The sequence below is a fragment of the Ictidomys tridecemlineatus genome, chromosome 10, assembly GCF_052094955.1.
Source record: "Ictidomys tridecemlineatus isolate mIctTri1 chromosome 10, mIctTri1.hap1, whole genome shotgun sequence".
NCBI classification, from domain to species: domain Eukaryota; kingdom Metazoa; phylum Chordata; class Mammalia; order Rodentia; family Sciuridae; genus Ictidomys; species Ictidomys tridecemlineatus.
In genome coordinates this window covers 105,487,923-105,507,878 of record NC_135486.1, presented here as the reverse complement: position 1 = coordinate 105,507,878, position 19,956 = coordinate 105,487,923, and the positions used below count along the sequence as shown (strand labels likewise).

The window sequence follows — 19,956 nt, the reverse complement described above, 5'->3', positions numbered from 1 at the left end:
GCTGCTCCTCCATCCCCGCAAACACCAGGAACCCTGCCCAGCACTCTGCTCCAGGGAACGGACAGGGGTGCTCTGGGGAGAAATGCTGAGCCACCAGGGTGGAGGCATTCATGACTCTGGTGTCACGTGACAAGGAGAGTGACCTGGAGACATTCAGGTTTGGAGGCCCCAAAGACATGACGGCCCCAGGCTTGGAGTGAGAGCCAGGGATGAGGACAGACCCCAGGCACGTCTTGCACCCTGGGCCCTCAGCCCCTGTCTCAGGGAAGGTAAAAATCAGCATCAGGTTTCCTAACTGGGAAAGGCACATCCCAGGGCAGCAGCCCCAGCCATGTTAGGCCAGGGCACTGCGCTGACTAGGCATGGTACAGCCAAGGTCAAGGAGCTCAGTCCTGGACAGCTGATACATAGAAGATGGCCATTGGTGGGTAGCCAAACATGTGAGACGGCCTGGGTGAAGGGGTGGAAGGTGGGTATACAGGTATGATTTTCAAAACTCAGGAAGGACCTTCCTGAAGGAGCCACCATGGAGAAGAGACTATAGATCAGAATGTATGTGGTTCTCGCTGCTGGTGTAACAAATTTACTGCAAACTCACTTGACTTCAAACATGAGTGTTATCTTAACAGTTCTGAAGGTCAGAGCCTACCTGGGCTACTTCGGTTTTTTAAAATTTACTTTTCTATACCAGGGATTGAACCCAGGGATACTTAATCACTAAGCCACATCCCCAGCCCCCCCCTTTTTTTTTTCTTATTTACAGATAGGGTCCTGCTAAGTTGCTTAGGGCTTCACTAAGATGCTTGAGGCTAGCTTTGAACCTGCAATCATCCGCCCTAGCCTTCCAAACTGCTGGGATTACAGGCATGTACCACTGCACCTGGCCTTCCCTGGGCTTTTAAGCCAAGTGTCCACAGCCCTGTATTCTTGCTGGGGCTCTAGGAGAGCACCTCTCCTGCCCTTTCCAGATCATAAAGTACACCACATGCAGGGTCGCTCCCCTCCCTCCATCCACAAGGTCAGCAGCACCTGCAGATCTCCCTCCAATACTGGCCTCCTGCCTCCTTCTCCTGAGGACCCTTGTGATGACATCCAGCCTACCTAGATAACACAGAGTCATCTCATCTGGTTCCCTTTTGCCATGTAAAATATATTCACAGCTGGGCACAGTGGTGCATGCCTATGATCCCAGCAGCTAAGGAGGCTAAGAAAGGAGGATCACAAGTTCAAAGCCAGCCTCAGCAACAGTGAGGCCCTAAGCAATTCAGTGAGACCTTGTCTCTAAATAAAATACAAAATAGGGCTGGGGGTGTGGCTCAATGGTTGAGTGCCCCTGAGTTCAATCCTGGGTACCCCCCGCCAAGATCATATTCTCAGATTCTGGGTTTAGGATGTGGACATCTCTCACCATGGAATCTAACCTTGAGGCAATGTGAGGAAAGAGGGTTCCAGGCAGACAGCAGTCAGAGCAAAGGCCCTGAGGCAGACAGACACCTTCCTGGTGGTTCAAGCTAGATGGTAAAGTGGCTGGAGTAGAGGGAGCAAGGAGAGTGTGGTCAGAGTGGGGGGATCTCAAAAGGTCTTGTGGGCTGCATAAGGCCTGGGACATTTTTCCTGAGTGAGGTGGGAGCCATGGAGGGTCTAAGCAGAGTGAGTTGATCTAACATTCATCTTAACTGGAGTATTAACTGTTCATTTTAACATTCATTCTAACTCTAGCTGCTGAGTTGGGAAGGGGACAAGAACAGAAACCAGACACCAATTAGGAGGCTGCTGCCACGATGCAGGCACAAGTGAATGGGAGCTGGGGCCCCATGGTGTAGGTTCCAGAAGGTGCCACCCACAGCCCTTCCTGATGAGTCTGTGTGGGATTTGGATTGAGCATGGTCATAAATTGAGGTGGGACAACTGGGAAGGGCACAGATTTGGGTAGGAGGGTGGTCAGAGGTCCAGTCTGAACATGTTGACCCTGGGATGTCCTCCTGACATCAAGGGTTTAGGGAGGTGGTGACATGTGCCAGTAGGGCCCTGGGCAAAGCACTGGGCTGGAGGTGGCCGATTGGAGTCTCTGGCACAGGTACTATTTGAAGCCAATCAACCTGGGCGAGATCCCTGAGGGAGTGGGGAGAGGGGACAGAAGGACCAAGGACTGGGCAAGTGTCCAGCAGGGGGCGCTGGGTCAGGTCTGCAAGAAGAAGGGGCCACCAGCCAAAGGGGCTTAGGGGTAACATAACAGCAGAAAGAATCTCAGCCACCCGCAGACAGCATGTTGAGGGGGGAGGAAGAACCCCATCAATGTTTACCAGGACTGGACCCTGATCAGCAGATTCAGTGACCTGGATGCCACATATGGCCTGGACAAGACAGGGCTGGTGAAGCCCAGGGGTTGGTTCAGGACAGCTCAGGGAAGGAGGAACTGGAAGCGGCCAGGACTCACAGGAGTTCAGCTGCAAAGCAGCCAAACAGCCGGAGAGCAGGAGGCAGGTGGTCCAGGAAAGTGTCGTGTGTGCATACGTGAGAGTGTTTCAAGATGGAGACAGCCGCAGAGAGAGGAAGGTGAAGGCAGAGGGACTTGGTGGAGGGGGTTCTTGAGAGGCAGGGGGTTGGGATTCAGGGCGGGTCCAGGGCCTGCCAGTCAGGGTGATGCAGGCACATGGGGGCGGGGCACGAAAGAGGAAGCAAGATTGTCAGAGAGCCAGGTTGGGAGAGGGACACGTGGGGGTGGCCTTGAGGTCCCCCTGAGGTTCAAAATCTGGAACTGAAAGTGAGACCAGGCCAGGACACAGCTGCCTGGAGAAGATGACAGGCCAGGTGTAAACAGGGCCCAGGTGCAGGGCTGGCCCAGAGCACATGAAGCTGACCTCATGGACTATCTGGGGCTAAGGGACGGGGCTCTCGTTTTGTCTGGGCTCCTCCTGAAGACTACCATGTGTGTCTTATGCTGGCCCTGGGCTCAGAACTGGGGTCAGCAGGGCTCTACCCTCCAAAGACACTGAAAAAGGCTGAGACTGGAGCGGGCAGATGGGCCTTGGGTGGCAGCAGGACCAGCCAATCAGTCTGACAGGAGTTGAAGATGGAGCCTGCCATGCTTGACTGAGAAATTTCAGCTGGATGAGGATGCGCCCTCAACAGGGTTAGAGGAGGTAGAGGAATCCCTGGAGTCAGGGTATCAAAGGGAAAACTGGGTTTAGGGAGGTGGTGATATGTGCCACTTGGGCCCTGGGCACAACTGGAGGTGGAGGCAGAGCTGGAGGCTGAAGATCATGGCTATGGAGCATGTAAAGCATGAAGAGTAGCCATCCTTCAAGGAGGGGGAGGGCATGGGGTTGTGGGAAGGACAGGGAATACCGAGGTCTTACGAATGCACATGGACTGTGGGCAGTGGTCCAAGCCTGTAATCCCAGTGACTTGGGAGGCTGAGGCAGGAGGATCCTAAGTTCGAGGCCAACCTTAGCAACTTAGCAAGACTCTGTCTCAAAATAAAAAGGGCTGAGGATGGAGATCAGTGGCAGAGAACCTCTGAGTTCAACCCCCAGTACCAACCTCTACGCCCCTCCCAAAAATGGACATGGGATCAGTGCAGAAAACAGTAGTCAGGGACAGGAGCCAGGATCTCCCAGGAGCAAGTGAGCCTGTGAGTACCCCTGGGGGCATCAGGTGAGAAGCCCCCAGATGGGGTTTTGCAGGGGTTGCACTGTGGGGCTGCGCTGAGGGAAAGGATGGGAGGGTCTGGGCCTCACAGTGAGAGCAGCTCCAGGGGGAGATGCATGGATGCAAGTGTCCAGCAGGGGGCGCTGGGTCCTTGGAGGAGGAGAGACAGGCGGACCTCCGCGAGTTCCTGGCGAGCGGCAGAGAATCGCCACCTCCGCAGTACTCAAGGGTTCTGGTGTGACTCACTTGTCACAGAGTTGGCCACTGCACTTCACACTTGCAAAACCCCACCCCAGAGACCAGTCGCCAAAGTGGCAGGAGTGGGGCCTGGGGCTTGCTCCATCTGCTGGGTCCAGCCTGCCACTGGACACTACCCGCCTCGCACGAATCAGATGCTGGTGAAGAAGTGAGCCGAAGCTTCAGTGGGAACCCTTCCTTCCCCTTGGGCTTCACCCCTAGATCCAGGCGCATGTCCCAGGAAAGGTGGGATAGAAACCACCAGCTGTTGCCACCAGATGGCACCCAAGCACTGTGATGGGAGACGGGAGGTCCACTTGTAGTTTCTTGGGGATAGTGGCCAGGGAGGAGCACCCACTACTCTGAGCCCTCAGACCAGCAGGACCAATCAGTCTGACAGACAAAGACAGGTCTGGCCCTGGTCCTTGTCTCACCCAGTTTGCTGAGGCCACCAGCGGGGCCTACTCTGCCACCTGGGAGCTCAGAGAAAGCCATGTTTAGCTGCAAGGTCTCAGAGTCACCCTTCCACTGCTCATCTCCTCTCCCTGCCCTCAGGGCCTCCCAGGGCTCCCTCCGCTGTGACAGTGCTGAGCAGGAACCTCCCTCTGCCCACCCCCTCCCCATCGCTGTCACATCTTTGCAAAGGTTTTCTCTAGCTGGGGTGCTTCTTCCAGGAAGTCAGCCTGATAAGCTGAGGGGGAGGAGAGTCATTCAAACTGAGCTGGGAGGGGCCCCATCCCAGCAGCCCTCCCCGGACCTGGCTCTAAGGCACTCGACTGAAAAAGCGGAAGCTGGGGGTGGGGGCCGAGTCCTGCCATCCTTGCCGAGCACCCCGCACCCACACCCCCACTGAAGGTTGCAGTTTTACTTTTGAGAGTTCCACAGATGATTGACAGCTTGGAAGGGGGTGCAGGCTGGGCCAGCCAGGACCCTCTCCCACCAGCCCTGAGCGCAGGTGTACCGAGGCACTGATGATCCGCCTGTAGGTGGGGCTTAGCTGTCCCCAGAAGGAACCTGGGGGAAAGGAGGGTTCCCTCTCCTGTCTGGCTGGCTCTCCACCTGTAGGTGGGGTCCCCCTGCTGCTCCCGGACCTGCTCCCCCTTCTGAGGGGGAGCCGCTTCCCTCCCCAGTTTCTCCCTGGGAGCAAGGCCCGAGGCTGCTGGGCTGTGCTTCCGGGATCCCTCCCTCTCTCTGCACTACCTTCACCCCACTTTTTCAGATGGAGAAGCTGGGCCTGTGGAGGAGCAGGGCATCCTCTCCACACTGCTCCTGGCTGCTCCAGGGACATCTGCACCAGCTGTGGTGATGACTTATGACTTCAACGCTGAAGTGGACTCCACCTGGCCCAGCAGGGCCACACCTCTGCCAGCTCTGCTGTCTGCCAGCTCCACGGAAGGGCTCACACAGGCTGCAGGAGGTGGCGTGGGGGCCAGGGCAGAGAGCACCAAGCCTGACTCACCCAGGAAGGAAGGGGCCAGCCTGTGCCCACAGCCTGCTCTGTAACACCCCACCCCCACCCACAAGTGTCAGCTTTCTTGCATTCCAAGAAAACATGACTGGTACTGAGGGACAACAGCAGCTGAGGCAGGGGGTGCCCTCAGGGGGTCAGACCATGAGGTGGCAAGGGGCCCTCCTATCCCCCTCCCAGTCGCTGCTCACTCAGGCAGCTGCCAGGCCTCTGGAAACCACTCTGCTGATTCAGCGGGCCAAGGCAGGGTCGGGTCTGGCCAGTAGTCCCAGGTCAGCAGCAGCGGCAGCCACCAGCGAGGGCTGAGGAGAGGAACAGCCCACAATGGGGTGTTGAGCCTCGGGAGGGCTGACATGGGTCTCTAGTGGGTCAGCAATGGGGACACCTTTCAGAGTATGGCACAGAAGCAGCAGGAAGGGTGGACCTGGAGCCGCAGGGGAGGCAGGGGAGGCCAGTGCGGGCATCTGCAGGGGACAGCAGCCAGGCCCAGCCAGCCAGGGAGGCGTGGGGCAGTCTGAAGAGGAAGCGAGGCAGTCCCCAGGCACTGCAAGGGGTGGAGGGTTCCCCCAGCTGGCAGCCAGCTCAGCCCTCAAAGACTGGATTTGAGGAACAAAGGCCACTGCAGAGTGGTCTTCTTCACAAGCAAAAAGGGTCTGAATCCTTCCCAGCTCCTGGGACCTGGGGGTGGGGGAGCATTGTCACAGGCCCAGCCTGGGAAGCAGCCCCGGGAGGTACTGCTCCAGAGACTCCTCCAACCCCTGGGCAGGGGAGCCAAGAGGCAGCTGGTCAGGGGCGGTGTTAGCAGTGGGCTGGACCCACCCCAACCCCAGCACCTGACTGGCCTTGGACACCACTTGCTCAGTTTCCTCATCTAAAGAACGGGACTGGGCTTGGGATGAGGATGAAGATGGAGGTCCAAAGCCTGGCCACAGCAGTCATCCTTCCTGCAGAGATGATGGGGCTCCTCCCAGTTCAGGCCAGCAGCCTCGGAACTGCTCCCCTGGCTGGCCCCCAGCAGTCCCGACAAGTCCCTCCAAGAAGCACAGTGCCCACCCTCAACCACCCTACCTCGGGCTGGCCACACTTCTCCGGTCCCAGCGAGTCACTTTTTCGATTCCAAGTTTCCTTCCAAAGTGTGTAGGGTCTTCCACCTACCTACCCACTGTGGAGCAAGCCAGGCCTACCGCCTAACCTGCCTAACCTCCCCTGACCTGATGCCCCCAGAGGCTTCTGGGAGCCTCTCCATGAGCCCAGGGCTCAGGCCTAACTCCCAGGCAGGAGAAGGATCCCGAGCTGCTGCAAAAAGCACCTTTATTGACAGCAAAAAGACGTCACCATAGCAACAACACTTCAGTTCCCTGAGAGCTCTTCCCTTATCATCCGCTTTCCTAGCTATGTCTTTGCAAAGAGAATTAAAAACACACCCAGGACCAGGTGAGCCCCTGGGCCTGGTGGGCAGGGACGAGGGGGGATTCCAGATACTGGAAGGCATAAAACATAGACATTCCCAGGTCAGGTTTACAAATGAAGGCGTTCCCCAAGTTTGGCTTCTGCTTTTTCTGATCCACAGAAAAGATAAAATAAGGCCCTTCCCCACCCACTCCTCAAAGCAAAACAAAAATCAGACCCCCTTTCACCCACCCCTTTTTGAAAAAGAGCACAGTAAAAAAATACTGTCACAATATTTACAGACACGCCCACTGTGGGCGACATTCTCTCTACTTTGGAGAGGAAATAAAATGCTCTGACCCCCCAATCATGGGGAGACAAAGGCAGGACCTCAAGGGGGCCAGGAGGACCCCCCAACCTAGGATCAGCTGAACAGCCCCAGGAGTCCCCGGACAGCAGTTGCTGTTCCTCTGAGCCACTGTGCCCAGGTCAGAGATCAGAGGAGGGGACTTGGGCCTCTCCCAAAAACCAGCTTCTCCTGCACTGAGCATGGCTCAGTTGTCCTGGGGGGCTCCAGGAAGGGGCCAGAATTCCAGGGTGCTGGCACCCCCCAGCATAAGGTCTGTGCTCAGCAGAAGAGGCACCCACATTACCTTGCAGAGGAGCTGGGAGCCCAGTGCTACAGAGACCCAGAAACATGAATAGGACTGCCCCCACCCCCCCACGGACCCTTTCCCCCTATGGAAAGGCAGACAAGAGGCACTCTGCCAGCTCCCTGCAGAGCAAGACTGCCCAGCAGTCCACTGTGCAGGTGGGCACACGCACACAGACACACACACAAACACACACAGAGACACACTCACACACACAACGATCAAATGCCAGACAGGACAGCACAACAGAGGTCCCTGGGCCCTTTGGATACCAGGGGCACCCAGGGACGAGGTCTCAGCCATGGCTGCTAGAAGATGGCAGTGTGGGGACACCAGGGTGTGTCCGGGTACAGGTGGCAGTGGATGGAGCGGAACCTGTGGGGACAGAGTAGAGGGCTGGTCTGTGTGGGGTGGGGGTGCCTTGCAGACCCAGCAGCAGGGGCTTATTCACCGAGAAGGCGGGCCTCCAGGGGCACCTCTAATAATTAGAGACACCTAGCCCCAGGCACCCTCTGCAAGCCCACCTGGATGGGTCAGCCTCCACCGAGAAGGGTCCCTTCACGTGGACAGCATTCCGCTTGTTTTCAAACATGCCATAGCTCAGAGTCACCTGTGCGGGGACAGGTAGAGTCATGCTGGAGGGGCCCTGGTGTCCCTGGGCTCTGGAGGAAGAGACAGCCCTGCCTGCCCTTTGTACTGCCTCCCCCGGGCTAAGGAAGCCTGCTCTGCCCACCCCAGCAATGAAGTCCAAGCGGGCTGACGGCCATAATAAGAAAACGTCTGTTGATCTGAAAAAGACCCAAAGGGCACAGAGGTGTGTTCCCTCATATAAACAGCGAGGTGTCCGTGCTTGTGGGGCATCTCGGTACCCCATGGCGTCTGATTTAAGCGATGACTCCACCCATTCTTCCCCCTCTCCCATGGGTCCCTTCCCCCTGTCTGCTCATCCCTCCCTGTGCTCAGCCAGGCCTGGCCAGGCCCCAGGGGACGGGATACCTGCTCATGGAGCTCAGAGGCTGGCACCTGCTGGAGGTTCTCCAGGTGAGAGTGGAAGAGTCCACTGCGGATGAGGGGCACACCCAACAGGGCCTCCACGATGTAGCCAATGGTGCAGTCGTCCGGCAGCCGGATCCGCTCGGCCGTGCTCATGAAGTGGCCACCGCTGAGGGAGAGGGGGCTACGCTCAGGAAGGAGGTGGACACGCTGCATGTGCTCTGTCCAGAGAGCTCCTGCCTGCCCCCCACACCTGCGCTGCTGCTCCTCAGTGGTTCTGATTCAGGGGTTCTGGCACCAGAAGGGTGCTTGCTGCCCAATGGGCCTGCTCTGAGCAGGATGGACAGACATGGGAAAGACATAAATGCACCTGCCACGTTACCCAGGGAGAAGGGACGGGAGACAGGAGGTAGGTGGTGCCACACAGAGGCTGGGAAACCGCCCCCCCCACTGCTGGGAATGTGAAACCAGTCAGGCCCCATAGCAGGGAACCTGAGGACAGAACAACCAGGTGGAGTCACCTGTGCAGGGTGCTTACCTGGCCCATGGGCTCATCTTCAGGGCCAGCCCACGGCTAATGCAGAATCCAGCTCCGCCGGTGGCAAACCAGAAGTGCACAGGACGCTGCAGGGGTGTTATGAGATTGGGATGGGGTGCCCCGGGCTGCAGAGCCATCTTCAGCCTCCCCCCAGCACCGTGTGCAATGTGTATGACATGGGACAATGGAGAGGGGGGACACTCACCACCTTGTTCTCGCTGACCCGCTCCGTGGCCTGGATAGGTCGGTCCAGGCTGGGCTTGCCGATGTAGACATCCTGGGTGTGCAGGTAGCTGGCCAGCAGCCTCAGCAGGGCCCGCAGGTTGACGTAGTTATCATCATCCACATGGCAGAACCACCTGGGGGCAAGGCAGGGCCATCAGGGGCACACCAGGGTGGGCACTGCCAGGGCAAGGGTGTGGAGGGGCTCCTGCGCCCAACTCACTTCCTCCCCGACTCGATGAAGCGGTCATACTCCACGGCCATCTTGCAGGACAGGGCCTGGCGGCTGTGGGCTGCCGAGCAGTTAGTGTTGACCACGTTGCCTGTGGGCGGGGAGGGCGGTGAGTGGGCCTGGGGTTCCCCCCTGGGGGCGGGGGCTGTGGCCCCTCCCTCAGCCCAGCCCCCACCCCAGTGCACCGCCCCTGCCCTTTCAGCCAGGTTTTTCCCAGTACCCGCCACCTGCTGCTGCTTGCTTGGCTCAAAGGGACCCTGGGGGCTGAAAGGGCCTCATTTGCATGAGAATTAGGGGGCCCTGGAGTAGTGGGGCGGGGCTTTGAGCAAGCCTGTTGAGTACACTGCCCTCCCAGCCCAGAAGGCTGTGACCTTTCTGCCCAGGGAGGGGGAGGAAGCCGGCAGGGGAAAGGCTCCAGAGGATGGAGGCTGGCTCCTCCCTCCCCAGCCCAGGGCTCACCCGTGTGCTTGGCCAGGGCTTCGTCTTCCCCGTCGGTGAAGATGAACGTCTGGAAGTAAAGACACAACCGTGAGCCCCCAGCTCTGTATCCCTACTGGGCCACAGAGCCAGGGCTGGGCACCCTGGGGTTCTGCGGCTGCAGATCAGGTCACCATTCCCCACTCTTTCAGCGGAGTTAGGCTGTGGCCTCCCGCCCAACCTCGGCAGCTGGGCCCAAGGTCACCTAGGCAGCTGTGAGGCACGAGCCAGGTGGGCGCCCCACCCACCACCAGGTAACCGGCTCCCGCTCCGCTCCCAGCGCACTCGGCTCTGTGCACCTGGCCCAGGCACACACCCTTATTGACACAGGGCCCGGCCTGCTGACTTGGAGGGGTGGGAGGGGGGTGGGAGGGACAGGCAGAGGAGGTCGGCTTTGGGAAGCCAAGTCGCAGTCACTTGGGTTGGGGACAAAGGCCTCTGCTGGGCGGCTGCCAAGCCCTGGCAGACAAAGGGCCCAGAGGGAGGATGAATCACCAGACATCGTCGGCCAGCTTTGTCCTGGGCTGAGCAGAGAGGGGCGCAGGGCTGGCCTTAACTCGGCCGAGTTAAGCAGGAGTGGCCATGCTGTCATTACCATACAGCTGGCCTGGTTAACTGGGCTGGGCTGGGCAAGAGGTCCCCAGGCAGGGGTGTGGCCACCAGTAAGGCAACCCTAGGGACTGGGCCTTGAAGCCAGGCCCCTGCGGTGTGACCAGCTGAGCAGGTTACCCTCGCAGCCAAAGCAGCCATCAAGGTTCTAAAATCGCCAGCAGTGAGTGGGGTGCCGGCAGGAAACGGCTCATACCCCCAGTGCCCATACAGCCTGGCACTTGGCACCCCTCCTGCTGCTCAGGCAAGGAAGCCCACTCAGAGGACCTTGCCCAGGGCCTTAGCAAGACTCCACCTGCGCCGGCACAGGGCCACCCCCTGTCAGGATAGCTTTGCGGAAGAGGAGGGGGACGGGCTGCTAGGCGGGGCCAGGAGCTGCCAGCGCCCGCCTGGGCTGGTCGGCACACGGGGAGGAATGTTCCTTCCTCTGCCGGCCCGCCCAGCGCGTGCCGCCGGCCGCGCCCTGGCATGGGTGAGTGCAAGCCTGGTGCGGGTGGGGGATGCCCAGAGAAGAAATCAGGGACCCCCCCAGACCCACTGGATCTGTTTCCTGTCATGTACAAACAGGTCCAGTGTGTACAGGCCTGGAGCACGGGGACTCACCCCCAAGCCAGGAGGTTGACACAGCTCACCTGGGCAGCCCCAGCTTCTGGCCGGAGCTGACCCCAGGCCCAGACACAAGGTTGGGTGAGGCCCCAACCTGCAGATCATGGGCCCAGAGCTACGGGCAGTGCAGGTGCAGTCTACACCTTCTGCTTGCATGCACCCCTCCTTCTGGAGCCTGCCAGACACCCCGGGCAGCCCGCACGCACAGACTCGCACCCAGCCCCCCACCCATGCCCCAGCATCTCAGTCCAGGAATGCCGTGGGAGGTGGATAGGGCCGGCCTGCGCAGACGCTCCGCTGTGCCGCTGGATTAAAAGCAAAATGCTTTCTTAATGAGATCAAGCGAGGCCTGTTCTCCCGCGCTTTGGTGGTGTTCTAAAAACCCAGCCCAAGGCTACGGAGATTAAAGTCACCTTTGTTCAGCTCAGGAGCAAGGCAGCCTCCAGAAGAACTGCCCTCAAGGAGCAGGGCTGCAAGGTGTGGGGGTGTCTCCCCAACAGAGCAACAGGAGAGAAGTGGGCAGGAGCTGCAGCTGCAGGCCTCACCCCCTGCTCAGGCTTGGTTTCCTTCTCTTAAAAGGGGCACAAGAGCTCACCTGTGAGGAGCAAAGTGTTGGGGACCACCTGTCTTTTCCTCTCTCTAAAGGCCCTGGGAGGTGGACATAGGCACCATCGTGTGTACAATCGGGGAGACCGAGGCCAGAGAGATGCAGGCACCAGCCTGTGTTCATACCCAGCGCAGAGGTGGTGCCAGACCAGTCCAGCCCCTGGCTTCCAGGGACCTGCACTCCCCAGCAGCCCCACAAATTCCCCGAAGGAGGAAGATGGGGCAGCAAGGGCAGCAGGGCTGGACCAGGGCAGGCAGGGGGCGGTGGGGGGGGCGGGAGGACACCCACAGGAAGCGGCATTGTTCCTGGAGCCTGGAGCCGCGATTCAAAGAAACACAGGATGCCAAGTTCTCCCCCATCCATTGTGGCCGGGTGGTGGCAGCCGCTGCAGCCTGGCGCTCCTAGAAGGGTGGGGGAGGAGTGGACAGGCCAGAGGCCAGGCTCCTCACCCCAACTTCAGGGCCCATCAGAGCGTGGCCCCCATCGGCCAGCACCCCCACCCCACCCCACCCCACTGGCAGCTGAGGTTTCTTGCACAGTCTGTGCCTGAGATAGCAATGCCCGAACTTCTCTTCCTGGGCAATTGTGACTCACTCTGGTTCAAATGGCACCTCCTCCAGGAAGCCTCCCCCCCAGTGTGGGCAGATGCCACTCAGCTCACACAGCCTCTCTGTGTCCCTCTGTCAGAAGGGTCTGAGTCATCCTGCACAGGCTGGGGAAGTGGGCTCTTTGCAGCACGTTCCACAGACCCCTGACCACAAGGTACCACAAGAGGGGCTCTGCTTGCCATGCGCATATGAGCTGACTCTGCGCAGACCCAGCCTCTCCTGGGTGAAGGGATCCTTCAAAAAGGACTTCAGAGACCAGTGGAGAGATGGGCTCCAACTCTGAGTGCCTACGAGGCGCACCCATGCCTTCAGTTTGGGCCAGTTCTCCTTGACAACACTGCCTATGGGAAGGCAATGTTTCCTACAGTTCAGAGTTGAAAAGACCAAAATCTGGCCCAAAAGTACCTAGCCCAGCTGAGACCCACACCTAAGACTCTCGGACTATATATTCTCTGCTGGAGAAACCCCCAAATTCCAGCGTGAGAGGTGCTCAAACCTGGTGGCAGCCCAGAGCGGGTCAATGATGCCCAAGGTCACACAGTAGGAAGCCCAAGTGCTGGAGGGGATGCGCCTGGCTCAGGGATGGTGCCCCAAGAGGGCTGTCAGTCAGAGATGGGGGGGGCACAGGCCCCCTCATCGCCAGGCAACCTGAGTGGCCAGCGTGCTAGCGGCGGTTCCCATGGAGCGCATAGCTGCACACAAGAGGCCCGACGCCTTTCTCGGCTGGAGAAAGGGGCTTTGTTACCTTGCCCATGGGGCCGGCCCGAGAGCCGCCCGGCGCTGGGAATCCTAACGGCCCAGCCGCTAAACAAAACCCATGGCCCCCACTACCCCCTCCCGGCAGCCTGCTGAGCCCCTGGGAAAGGGACGCCTGATTCCCAGGAGGCTGCCATGGGGTTCCCAGGGCCTCTCCCCAGCCAAGACCAGATAGGACCCTGCCCCCTAGTTCCATAAGCTTACCACGGCCCTCCCCCCAACCCCACTCTACCCTCAAAGAGGACTCAGCCAAGCCAGGAAGCCCTGGTCTCTAGACTTGAACAGGGAGGAAAGGGTCATGGGGTCTTCTCTGAGTACCCACCTTCACATTACACATCCCAGAGCCTCCCCAATCGGGCATGTTCCCCTGCTGCCCCCCTTCAGGGCCCACACTCTGCCCCTTCCCTGCCCAACCCAACCGTCCTGCAGTAGCCTCTGGGGACATTTTCAAAATGGGGTGTGTCTTTTTGATGTGCAGGAGTCCATTCCCAATTGGAGGAACTAAGCCCAAGATTCTGGGCTTCAGGGTCTCCTGCACTATGGGGAAAGAGTCTCCACACAGACTCCCAAACCCAAAACTCTCCTTTTTCTAAGATGCACTCCCAAATCCCCCAGCCAGCAGTGATTGGACCCTACATGTAGCAAACTGGGATGAGAAGTGGTCTGGCCCTGTGCCCAGGGATCCTATGCTTTCTCTTCACCGCCAAGGTTAGAGCCTTACTCCTGGGGATTGGTCCCCGTCTAGGGTGGATGACACTCTAAGGCCTGAGCAGAATCTGCTTTGGGACGTTTGGGGGCAATCAACCAAATTAATTCGGCGTTTGTGGGACAAGCATCACAGGAAAACGACCCCAAGCACTGGAGACTGCTGTCGGGCGATGCAGCCATCCAGGGCTCTGGAGCTAGGCTGGAGTGGGCTCGGACATTTCCAGGGCTGTATGGAAGAGTGGTCTCCAGCTGACAAATTGAGTCGAAGGGGATGAATCTGTATCACCGGGCCCCAGATAGTTCCATGGCTGGGCAGGGATGCAGCCTAACCCCAATCGGATACCGTCACCGGCTGGAGGGACGACGACCCTGCCCCACTAAGCCGCCGGGGCTCACCATCTCCTTGTGGCGAGAGATCCACGTCTCCAGGAGCAGGTCCAGGCGCGCGCGGTGAAACTTCCTAGTGGTCTTCACTGCGATGAAGACATCACGGGGCGCCAGCTGCTCGGCCGGGGGCCGCGCGTGGCCGTCGGCGGGGCGGGGTACGCTCCCGGACGACGGGCCAGCGTCTCTGCGCGCGCGGGTCAGCAGGTTGAAGTACTCGGACAGGCTGTGCACCTCGCGGGCTAGCGCTCCAGGAGCCGCCGCCGCCCCCAGCCCGGGCGCCGGGGCCGCCCCCGCCGGTCCCGCCAAGCTGCGCAGCGCGCGCCGACCGCGCTCTGCAGGCACCGGGGACGGCGGCGGGTCGGCGGTGAGCACCAGGAGGCAGGCAAGCAGCGCACCCGCCAGCGCCAGCAGCAGGCGCCGGCCACAGCGCTTGAGCATGGTGGGGGCTGCGCCGTGCGCCCTCCTGTGCTCCCGCCGATGTCCCGATCCGGCGGCGCCGTCCAGCTACAAGCCACCCGCGCCCGGCGCTCTTAACCTCCCCGCCCGGCCCCGCCCCCGATCGCTCAGTGGCTCGAGTCTTGGGGGCGGGGCCTCGCGGCACTACCCCCCCTCCAGGGAGCGCCCACGTGGGCCCGCGGCAGGGGGCTGGGAACTGCTCGGCGGGCGCCCCGGCCCTGCCCCCTTGCGCACGTGCAAGCACGCCCCTCTGGGTTGCCCCCGCGGACTGCCGGAGGTGTGGAGCTAGGGGCCGACCCGGGCCGGATGCCCGGAAGGGGCACGCGGCCTGGCCCGCGCCTGCCGCACGGAAGTGCGCGCCCTTGGTGGTGGCCAGGGTGCTGGGACACGGGTCCCGGCTCAGACACCCTGCAGGGGACTTTTTACTTCCTCGCGGTGCACTTCCCCTTTCGGAGCCGGGCTTCCTCCCCTTAGGACAGTGCAGGCCGAGCTAACCGAGGTCGTCGAGAGTGCTCGGCTCCGGGCAGCCGTTACTGACACCAAGCGGGAGCCTAGCCACCTGTGCTAACAGGTGAGGATGCGAGGTTCCATCGAGAAAGCACCCGTACCAAATCCGCCCCCAGCCCGGTGATCTCCTGGAGTCCGAGACCTACGTGGGGTGGGTTGGTCCCCGAAATTCTCAGGCGCCCCGTGGCGAACAGAACTAAAGCCGCCCTTTCCCTCACGATGAAAGGCCGCCGTCTGTCCCATTTGGTCGCTCGGTGCTCACGCCAGATGTGACCCAGCTGTGCGCCCTTCCCGCCCCCCTTCACGGCCTCCACCCCCGGCCCTTCCCACGGGTCTGGGTCCGCCCCCTGCACGAGCGGGGGCGGCAGGAATGCGCGCCTGAAGCGACAGTGAGGGGATAGGGGCCCGGAAGTGGCCTAGGATCCCCTGGGAGCCGGAGCAGGGTCCGAGCCCCTGCCTGCAACATCTTCCGGCAGGGCAGCGCAGCCGGAGGCGGCTCTCCGCTTGGTTGCGCCGGGGTCGCCTCCTAAGGGGGCCCTCTGCGCCCACCCAGGACCACCGGAGCTCCACATTTTGCCTCATTTTGTTTATGGCCACAGCACTTACACTGGGCCTGAAATGTTATTTTTAGTTATTTCCATACCCGCTGGTGCCCCTCTCCCTGAATGTCAACCTCAAGGCAAGATAGCAGGGAACTCCTAAAATCCAAGGCTGGGACAGGTACTAGCTATAGCAGGGGCCTATGAAGACTTATTGAATAGATGTCCCACCCGTCTGCTCAACCCCGCAGAGAGGGCTGTGGCCCATTTGCTGTAAGGGCTTGGGGCCCTCTGTGCTGGGGTAGGAGGGGGATGGTGGTTCCCAGGCCTCTTCCTGCCTTCCCCAGGTAATTAGCAGTCACCACCTCGGGTAGGCAGATGCCCGAGCAGATGGTGTTGGCTGTGCCCAAGTGACAAGTCTCCCATGGCGTCACCTCCTGCCATAAACCCCTCCCCCATCAGGCAGGGCCCAACCCCAGAGTCTCCTGGCAGCTGCAGAAGCTTGAGGATGGACAAGAAGGAAAGGACCTACCTAGAGGCTGGATGGGCTGCCCCCAAACAGCCCAGCTCAGCCCCAACCTTGGTCTCTACCCCAAGTTCTTCACCTCCAACCCCAACTCCTGTCAGTCTGCCTCACAACTATGTGGAGCGCTAACCTCCACCCAAGCATCTCTTCCCTGTATCATCTGACACCCTCCATTCCCATGGTCCCCTGGTCCCCAGCCTACCTGCTCTATTTATTCTTTCTACAACAACCAGGCTACTCTGATTGGAAACTCCACCACCAGCCCACACAAGAAGATGAAAATCCTCCACGGCCCCCACTGCCTGCCAGTTGAAGTCCTGGCCTGGTATCCTCACACCTTGTGACAGCCCTAGCCCAGTTTCTTGCTGCTCCCTTCAACCCTCTTCAGTCCCCAAAAACCCAAGCATGCCAGGCTCTCACATCTTTACATACACAGTGCCCTGTGCCTTGGAATTCAGGTTAAGGGCAAGGGTAGTTAGTGGGTACCAACTAGTCGCCGAGCGTTCTGCCAGCAGCAAGAGAGGAAGCAGCTGTGCCTCCCCATACCCACCTGTCCTGCAAATCCTGCAAGTGAGTCCATATCCTGTGGGCCCCCAGTCCAGAGGTTGGGACTCCCTCAAGTCCAGAGCCCCTCAGGCCCTCATGCTGCAGGCTCACCTTGGCTGCTGTGGCATGGTTGTCACTACACAGTCAGTAGGAGCCATGTGCCCATTGTACAGAAAGCAAGTTGAGACTCCAAGAAGGATTACCACAATGTGCAGAGAGCAGAACTGTGCAGAAGGGATGGGTCCAGCCTGGTGGGGACACATGCCTAGAGCTGGGCCAGGGGCTTCCTGTGGCTCCCTGCAGTCAGCTTTGGGGGTGGTCGGGAACTGTGGCTGTGGCTGCTTGTCTGAGAACAGCAGGACAAAGCCTGGCGGCATTCTTGTGGGGGCTGCAGGCTTTGGCAAGAGTGATTCAATTTCTTTGCTGTCAGAAGAATGGAATTTCGTGGTGACTCCTTGAGGTCTGAAATCTGGAGGGGGTGGCCAGCGAGCCATCCCTGCCCCTTCCCCAGGACCAGCTCCAGCCGGAGGCACTCCCCTTCCCCAGACTCCAAGGCTCCCTCCAGGGACCCTCTGAGCAAACTGCCCCTGCAGGGAAGCGGGGTAAGGGATGCCATGTGCTCAGCCCAGGGAGCTGAGGGGGGCGGCTGGAGAGGGAAGAGGTCTCCCAGAAAGCCCCTTGGGGGCCTCAGGATCCTAGGGAAAGGGGCTGGGGGAGGAGGCCACCTCAGGGCCCAGCTCAGGCAGGACATATGGACTTAGCCAGACTGCTTACCTTCCCATCCCAGGGGCCACCTCTTAGCCTCAAGACCTTGAACCTGTAACCTTGCTCTTCTGAGCCTCAGTTTCCCCACCCATAATGCAAGAAAGATATCATCGTTTTTTTTTTTTTCTTTTTGGTACCAGGGATTGAACTCAGGGGCATTCAACCACTGAGCCACATCCCCAGCCCTTTTTTGTATTTTATTTAGAGACAGGGTCTCACTGAGTTGCTTGGCCCCTCGCTTTTTGCTGAAGCTGGCTTTGGACTTGCAGTCCTCCTGCCTCAGCCTCCCAACTTGCTGGGATCACAGGCGTGCACCACTGTGCCCAGCGATATCATCTGTTTTTTAAGGTGCTCCTGGTTGCTCCTGGAGAGTGGCAGCCTGGCCCTCCTAGGCACATGGGTTTCTGTGCTTCCTGGGACAGCCCCTCTGCCACCCCCAGCTGTGGCTTCTGGACAGCTGGATGCCTTAATGACTAGGACACCTGTCTGTTGAGGGTGGGTGGAAAGTCAACAGACTCACACAACCAGGAAGGCCATGCAAGGCCGCTGGCTATCCCAAGGCCCCCAGTCCCCACGTTAGGCTCAAGGGCGCTGTTGTATCCTTATTGAGTTCAGGCCCCACCTCCACAGGCTCAGCAGCACATGAGGGTCTCCTGTTGGAATCAGTCCCGCCAGGTCCTGGGAGACATGGCCTGGTCCTGTCCTTGCCCCACCAGGGGATGGCATCCAGCCTGCCATTTGCCTGCCTTCCCAGGTGGTGTCTTGGGCTGCTGCTGGCCAGCCTTCCCATGGGGTCCTGGGAAGATGTGTGCAGATGTAATGGGTCACCCATTAACTCAGTAGGAAGTCATCTGAGACGACCCCTCATTGCCCTGTGTCAGGTGGCCCTGCTCTGTGGCCCAGGAACCGGCAGAGCCCAGAGAGGGAAGGTGGGCGGCATCCCTCAACCTTATAGCAAGGCCATGGCAGGAAGGCAAGGCTGGACACCTAGGCTCTGTGTCCAGCCTGTCCCAGCTGCTGGAGAGAATGTCTGGTGCCTATGGGCTCCCCAAGGAACAATGGTATGACGGAGGTGGCTCAGGGACACCTAGCCCAGCTTCTGAGTGAGCAGTTGCTGCTGGCAGAGCGGGGTTGAGGGCTAGCTTCCTGGGCAAGGCGGGGGGTACCCAGGGCACAACTGAGGCCCATAGCTTCAAGTGGGGTGGGGGATGGCCCTATCCCAGGGGGAGAGTGGCTGCCACTAGCTGTGAGTGGAGCGCCCACCTCATCCCAGCCCTGCCTGCCCACTCTGCCCAGCACCCTTCACCAATGCCCACACCTTGTATGGTCTTTGGACAGTTCCCATCTCACTGTGGGCCTCAGGATTTTACTCCACTCTATAGTAGGGACATGGCTGGCACCTTCCTGCCCTGCCCTGCCCACCCAAACAGGCTCTGCAGGCAGAAAGTGACCACCTTTCCACTGGTGGCCTGACACTTGGGCTTGAACCCTGACCCTTGCATGAACAACTTGGGCTGGGTGACTGGGCAAGGCTTTGGAGCACACCTGTCCTGGCACCCTGCCAGCCCAGCTAAGCTCTGCCTCTCCCTGAACCTCCCTAACCTCCTCATCCTGGTACTGACCACATGAAGCTGTAACTGTCTTTTTATCCATCTGCCTCCTGAGGACAGGGGCATGTCTTACTCCTTGTGAGGGCTGTGCGCAATGTAGGTGCTCAGTAAATACTAGCTGAACAGATGAGTCGGGCGTAGATGGGTGGATGGGTAGATGGATGGATGGACAGATGGGTGGATGGATGATTGGAAGGTTTGAAGGGACACAGGTGGGTGAGTGGATGGGTGAGTGGAGGGATGAATGGACACAGATGGATGAATGGATGAGAGAGGGCAGGATGAATGGGATAGCTGGATGGATAGATGGACAAACAGCCAGACAGAAGCATGTGGATGGCTGGGAAGGGGCCAGATGTCAGCTATGTGAGAGCAGAAACCGTGTTGCTCACAGCTGTGTTCAGTGTCCGAACGCTGCCAGCTTTATAAACCCGCGGGAAGGAAGAGTGGACCGGGCGGGGGATACAGAGACCTGTTCTGGGCTGGACAGAGCATCCCCTTGCTGCTGCGGCGGCTTCCTTTTTCGTTGTAGATGGTCACAATACCTCTATTTTATTTTTAGTCATTTTTATGCGGGGCTAAAGATCAAACCCAGTGCCTCACACGCTACACAAGCGCTCTGCCATGAGCCGCCACCCCAGCCCCACATTCCCTTGCTTCTGTCCCCAAACACTCAGCCGTGAAGAACGTGAAGAACGAATGTGGGTCTCGGGGTAGAGGTGCACAGAGCTGCCTGCTGACCTCTGACTGGCGAAGGATTGGGGCCTCAGGAAGCCTTCGTGAAGACAAGTGCTCGAGACCGCAGGCTGTGGGTCTGCCCTGTGACATGGCCTCAAAGGGTCTCATGCAAACCCTTGGCCTCCTAG

General features: G+C 59.6%; 1 protein-coding gene across 3 annotated transcripts; it reads right to left on the bottom strand.

Annotated features, from left to right (window-relative positions):
* Window positions 1–6,650: 6,650 nt before the first annotated feature.
* Window positions 6,651–14,656, bottom strand: Lfng (LFNG O-fucosylpeptide 3-beta-N-acetylglucosaminyltransferase). 3 transcript variants are annotated; one of them, XM_005340840.4, is made up of 8 exons: window positions 14,151–14,655; window positions 9,843–9,891; window positions 9,375–9,474; window positions 9,135–9,288; window positions 8,930–9,015; window positions 8,395–8,560; window positions 7,923–8,008; window positions 7,568–7,773 (listed from the first exon to the last, which is right to left on the bottom strand). In XM_005340840.4, exons 1-8 carry the CDS (start codon window positions 14,577–14,579, stop codon window positions 7,707–7,709), a joined length of 1,137 nt encoding a protein of 378 aa, XP_005340897.2. In that variant the 5' UTR covers window positions 14,580–14,655; the 3' UTR covers window positions 7,568–7,706. The 3 variants fall into 3 exon arrangements, with proteins under 3 accessions (XP_077879720.1, XP_077879721.1, XP_005340897.2); XM_078023594.1 differs by lacking the exon at window positions 7,923–8,008 and having other exon boundaries at window positions 6,651–7,773; window positions 14,151–14,656; XM_078023595.1 differs by lacking the exons at window positions 7,923–8,008; window positions 14,151–14,655 and adding an exon at window positions 10,066–10,166 and having other exon boundaries at window positions 6,651–7,773.
* Window positions 14,657–19,956: the final 5,300 nt, after the last annotated feature.

Bases quoted from the DNA above. Each gene is read 5' to 3' on its own strand.
- Lfng (XM_078023594.1), bottom strand. From the start codon at position 14,579: ATGCTCAAGCGCTGTGGCCGGCGCCTGCTGCTGGCGCTGGCGGGTGCG. The intron at 9,892-14,150 runs GTGAGCCCCGGC...CTTTACTTCCAG, and splicing joins TCTCTCGCCACAAGGAGATG to ACGTTCATCTTCACCGACGG. The intron at 7,774-8,394 runs GTATCCCGTCCC...CTGTCCCCACAG, and splicing joins CCTCTGAGCTCCATGAGCAG to GTTCCGCTCCATCCACTGCC.